Raw genomic sequence first — 6,315 nt, 5'->3', positions numbered from 1 at the left:
TAGTCACCCGTATTACGAACCAGGTGATACACGAAGGAGTCATACCCAATGACTGGTGTAGCAGCATCATAGTCAACTGCTACAAAGGTAAAGGTGACGCTTTAGATACAAATAATTACAGAGGCATCAAGCTGTTAGATCAGGTTATGAAAGTTTTCGTGCGGGTGACACGTAAAAGCATCCACTACACTCTCTGAGTGGTTGGCGTTAGGAAGGGCATCCAGCTGTAGAAACTCTGCTAAATCAGACTGGAGCCTGGTGTTGCCATCTGGTTTCACCAGTCTTCAGTCAAATCGTCCAACCCATGCTAGCATGGAAAGCGGACGTTAAACGATGATGATGATGATGATGATGATGTATATATTTGTGTTTGTCCTCCCCATCATCGCTTGACAACTGATGTTGGTGTGTTTACATCCCCATCGTCAAGCAGTCTGGCAAAGAACACTTATAGAATAAATACTAGGTTTGCAAAGAATAAGACCTGGGGTCAATTCGAACAACTAAAGCCCCCCCGTTAAGATGGTGCTCCAGCATGGCCACATTCGGTCGATTGAAACAGGTGAAAGAACGAAAGAATACATACGACGGGCTTCTTTTCAGTTTCCGTCTCTCAAATCCACTCACGGGGCTTTAGTTGGCCCAAGTCTATAGTAGAAGCCACTTGCCCAAGGTGCCATGCAGTGATACTGGACCCAGAACTCTGTGGGTGGGAACCTAACTTCTTACCACACAGCCATGATTGCACCTATAAAACAAAAAAAAAACAATCTAGAAGTTTCTTATCTATACAAAATACTTTCTCGAGACGAATACCACAGTTCTGTGGCTTTCTGCTGCATATCTTTGTTAAATGTGATACAGAGAATGCTATTTCTTAAGTCTGCCCTTCCACAACTGTTATTAACATGTTTACCAAAATTAGATATGTATTGTTCCTATTTGTACCACTTACATCTGGGATGATGGAACACATTCCTTAAGTGCCATACTGTTGTTTTTTTTTTCGAATTCAACAGCTAGGTCAGCGTAATCACTTTCAGCTCACTTCTACACAACTTTGCTGTAATTTAGTATTTCTATGTTGATAATTAGCATGCTATGGTAATCGTTGTCATTGTTGTTGTTGTTGTTGTTGTTGTTGTTGCGATGGAAAATAATTTGAGGCCTATGCAGAATTTCATGAGAATGGTGTAATCATCATCATCATCATCATTATCATCATCATCATCATCATCATCATCATCATCATCCATCATTACCATCATCATTATCGTCATAATAATCACCGTTACCATCACGATCCTCATCATCATCATCATCATCACCCTCATCACCGTCGTCGTCGTCGTCGTCATCATCCTAATTATCACAACTACTACTGCCACCACCATCACTACCACCACCACCACCACCACCATCATCATCATCATCATCATCATCATCATCATCACAGTTTTCCAGCTGGATCATTGCACTATTTTCTGCAGAAGATTGGTTTGGGAAGCAGACTGGAAGAATGCTGCCAAAGGAATAGGCATGGTAGCTGAAACCAGTTGAAGAACTGCAAGTGGAAGGAACCCTTACCACAGGGGAAGACTAATTCAACCCTTGCTGCCCCCCCCCCTCCCCACAAACAGGGGGGTACAGGCTAATGGGCAAAACGCTTGTAAACATGAAGTACCTGGTGATGACGCTGCAAAGTTTCTGAGATTGCAATTGATTCAGAAGAAAACTATGCGAAACCTCTGAGAAGCTGCTGTAATGCTGTGATGGACTGGCATCCCATCCAGCTGGGGAACACATACGCCATAGAAACCGGGAAACTGGGCCCATGAGCCTGTCTAGGCTTTAAAAGGGTGCATTTATTTATTTATTTATTTATATTTATTTATTATGGTGGTGAGCTTGGCAGCATTGTTTAGCACAATGGACGAAATGCTTAGTAGCATTTTTTCTGACTTTACATTATTATGGGTTCAAATTCTGCTGATGGTGAATTTGCCTTTTACTCTTCTGGGGTCGATGAAATAAGTACCAATTGAGCATTGGGGTCAATGCAATCCACAAGCCCACATCCCCCCCAAATTCCCGGCTTTGTGCCTGAAGTAGAAACGATTGTTTTCATTACACTTCTGTGGCCTTTTTAATGGTTTCAAATTCTCCAACTAATTATTTCGCACATGTTAAGTTTTGACACATTATCTGTGGGTTTCAAGGATGTGTGCGTGTGCGTGTGTATGTGTGTGTGTGTAAGAGTGTGTGTACGTGCACAAGCATGCGTGTGTGTGTGTGTTTGTATGTGTGAGGTTACTGTTTTGTTTTCATTTACATCTTTTTATTTTCATTTGATTGTTTTTATTTTTTGATGATGAATCAAAATTGTTTTTGTGTGTGCATATTTTGTAGATTGTGTGTGTGTGTGTGTGTGTGTGTAAATGTACATTTGTGTGTTTGCGGTTTATATTGAATGTTATTTTTTCCTGATGTTTGCATGTATAGTAATATTAAACTAATGTATATACACATGTATACATACACATGTATACATACACATGCATATATATATGTGTATATATATATATATATGCATATATAGGCGCAGGAGTGGCTGTGTGGTAAGTAGCTTGCTTACCAACCACATGGTTCTGGGTTCAGTCCCACTGCGTGGCACCTTGAGCAAATGTCTTCTATTGTAGCATCGGGCCGACCAAAGCCTTGTGAGTGGATTTGGTAGACGGAAACTGAAAGAAGCCCGTCGTAGTACACAATGGGCTTCTTTCAGTTTCTGCCTACCATATTCACTCATAAGGCCATAGTAGAAGACACTTGCTCAAGGTGTAACAGAGTGAGCCAGAACCCAGAACCATGTGGTTGGAAAAGAAGCTTCTCCCCCCACAGCTACACCTGCCCCTACGTGTTTGTATATTGTCTTTCAGTTGTCTTTCTGTTTCTTTTCAGAAACATGTCTACAAATACGAGAAATTGCTGAAACACGCCCGAAGGCCTGAAGTGGTGGTTAAAGAAATCAAGGTAATCATTTTTATGTGTTCGTTTGTGTGTGTATGTATTTGTGCGTGTGTGTGTATTTGTGTGTGTGTGTGTGTGTGTGTGTGTATTTGTGAATGTGTTTATGTGTGTATGTATTTGTGTCTTTGTATGTCTCCTAATTATGAATTCTCGTTTGTACCTATCGTCATAAGTGCATTAGGTTATGTACCAAGAAATTTGCACAAAAACCTAGAAATACTCGGTTTCACAAAAAGAGCAAAAGAAACTGAGGCCGATTCTCCAAATTCAATCTATTTGTGGCACAGTGGAGGTCTGTAAGACATTGCAAAAATTGTCCATCTAAGATTGTCATGTGAATAGATGCACACATTTGGGTGTATGCATTGACAGTTCAAACCAACATACCAACTCAACCACCCGTTCACAAACACTGGGAGCTCTCTTAACCCAAAATGTTCTGTCACTCTGTTGGCGACTGGTTTCAACTCTCTCAAAGAACTTGAACAAAACTCAAGGAAAACATACATACATACATATATACTTCTTCTTCTTCTTCTTCTTCTTCCTATAATTGCTCTTTCCTTGTGTGAGGTCTTAAATGACTTTTGAACCCTGAAAGGCGTTTGAAGAGCTGATTACAAATTCTGGCTTCATATTTTCCGTTTGTTTATTACGTAGGTCTAAGTGCCACTTCAATCCTCCTCATCATTTGCAGGTTTTTTTTTGACAAATATGGCTTGCCATACATACATACATACATACATACATATATATATATATATATATATACACATATCATCATCATCATCATTTAATGTTTGTTTTCCATGTTGGCACGAGATGGACAGTTTGATAGGAGTTTGTTAGTCAGAAGCCAGTGCCAAGCTCAACTGTCCGCTACAGCATGGTTTTTATGGTAAGTGCATCCAACAGCTGTGCCTATAGATGAAGTTTCTAGGCTCTTAAGTCCTTATGCTATTGGAATTTGGGTTTCTGATGTTCTGGATAAAGACCCTTTTGAAGAGAAGGAAAGAAGTTGTATCTTGCTCCTTAGTCTACAAATGTTTGGACTTAGCAGAGTAATGATAGAAAATGATGGAGTGGGTTATTGCACATATGTAGGAGAGAAGGCTATGAGATGTTTTGGCGCAGCTGTTTTGGCACAGCTGTTTTGGCTCTGTCCATTGGTACTGCAGATTCAATGCTGACTTATTTGATATTAGATGTTTTAATGTTTCTCCCATTCTCTCCTTTCCTCTCTTTCTTCCTTTTTATCCCCCTCTCCCTTCTTCCCCCCCCCTCTTTCTGTATGTGAGCATCTAGCTATATTTCTGTGTATGTATATGTAATGTCCCTCTCTCTCTCTTTCTTTCTCTAGCTCCATCTCACTCTTCCTTCCTCTCTCTTTCTCTATGCACCTTTCTCTCTGTTGATGTGTCTGAGCATCTACTTATTTTTGCATGTATGTGTAATCTCACTCTCTCTCTCCCTTTCTCTACCCACATCCATATATTTCTGCATGCACATGTTTACCCCCAATGCAAAACTCTTCCGTCAACAAAACAACTTAAAGCATCCATTCAGCCCTTCCAAATTGTTCACATCTGTACTGAATCAGCTCATTCCAAGGAAAGAGGACATAGTCAGAAGCAGAAAAGTCATAGAAGATAGGATTAAAACAGGATTTGGAAGAGGGAGTGCTTGAGAATGAGTAAGAATGATTAAGTGGAGGCTGGGGCCAGAACATTGAAAGAATTGTCAGCTTCAAGAAGGAAGGGTGTATTTTTATTTATCAGATCAGGATAGTGTTTATCATAAAAGCACTTTGCCCACAGCTCTATTGTTGTTGTTCGCACTCCATCGCTTACGACGTCGAGGGTCCCAGTTGATCCGATCAATGGAACAGCCTGCTGCTCGTGAAATTAACGCGCAAGTGGCTGAGCACTCCACAGACGCGTGTACCCTTAACGTAGTTCTCGGGGAGATTCAGCGTGACACAGTGTGACAAGGCTGACCCTTTGAAATACAGGCACAACAGAAACAGGAAGAAAGAGTGAGAGATAGTTGTGGTGGAAGAGTACAACAGGGTTCGCCACCATCCCCTGCCGGAGCCTCATGGAGCTTTAGGTGTTTTCGCTCAATAAACACTCATAACGCCCAGTCTGGGATCGAAACTGCAATCCTATGACCGTGAGTACACTGCCCTAACCGCTGGGCCATTGCGCCTCCACCCACAACTCTATATACAATAGTTTATAGACATATTTGCAGACAGTAGGAGGAAACAGACAAGCATAGAGCCAGGTTGAAATGATGGAAACCACTACTGCAATAATGTTTGCAAGTGGCTCATCAGAGGTAGCTGTTATGGCATAGCTAGCTATTATGAGCGCAAGGTTACATAATCGGACTGTTACCTCACACTCCATTGAATCCCTAACATGAAACCAGTTGGTAAGATTAGCAGTAATAGATATATAATACTGTTCGCTTTGATTAATATACCCACTCTAGTGACAGATATGTGGAGTGGTTAGAGCAGCAGACTCACGGTCAATGGATCGTGGGTTCGAATCTCAGACTGGGTGATGTGTGTGTTTATGAATGAAACACGGCTCCAGCAGAAGGTAACGGTGAACCTCTGTTGACTCTTTCACCACAACTTTTCTCTCACTCTTTCCTCTTGCATCTAACATGCTTATCTCAGATGGACTGGCATCCCATCCAGGTGGGGAACCTATAGGCCAATGAAACCGGGAAACGGGCCCTTATGAGCCAGGCATGGCTCGGGAAGGAACGAGCAACAACATTTACAGATAATATGAGTGTTTGTGAAGCAAACTTCTTAACCACACAACCACACCTATACCTAAATAAATATAAAACGATGATGATGATGATGATGATGATAACAAAGCTGTCTTTACCTTCTAAATTTTTTTTCCTGTTTCCTCTTCTTCCAGAACTTGATCGACGTCTCCCTGTCTACTCCGATACAAGACTCAAACGTCTACCAGTTTCCATTAGAACTAATCTCTGAACTCTTCCACACAGTTGTAAGTATCCGCTTGTTGATGTTGTTGTTTTTTAGCCCCTGGTCGGTCCCTTACACTTCAGCAGACCTGTCTTTTATCTTTTATCATTTACTGGTTTCGGCCATTGGACTGGGGCCATACCGAGGTACCATTTTGCAGGGATTTAGTCCAACAAACTGACCTCACTACTTCATTTTATTTTCTTAAGGTCTCATACTTATTCTATCAATTTCTTTTGCTGAACTGCTAAGTTACAGGGAAGTTGAGA

At 41.2% G+C, this 6,315-nt stretch overlaps 1 protein-coding gene across 1 annotated transcript in view; it reads left to right on the top strand.

Annotated features, from left to right (window-relative positions):
• The window catches only part of LOC106880057 (C-Maf-inducing protein), a 92,307-nt gene that overhangs the window by 68,023 nt on the left and 17,969 nt on the right, over nucleotides 1-6,315 (top strand). The window contains exons 3-4 of the mRNA XM_052978109.1: nucleotides 2,962-3,033; nucleotides 5,976-6,068. Coding sequence (XP_052834069.1) covers nucleotides 2,962-3,033; nucleotides 5,976-6,068 — 165 coding nt within the window. The remainder of the gene's footprint in view (nucleotides 1-2,961; nucleotides 3,034-5,975; nucleotides 6,069-6,315) is intronic.

This window comes from Octopus bimaculoides, chromosome 30 (genome assembly GCF_001194135.2).
Source record: "Octopus bimaculoides isolate UCB-OBI-ISO-001 chromosome 30, ASM119413v2, whole genome shotgun sequence".
Lineage (NCBI taxonomy): Eukaryota > Metazoa > Mollusca > Cephalopoda > Octopoda > Octopodidae > Octopus > Octopus bimaculoides.
The sequence above is the reverse complement of the archived record's forward strand: the minus strand, read 5'-3'. Positions and strand labels throughout refer to the sequence as shown.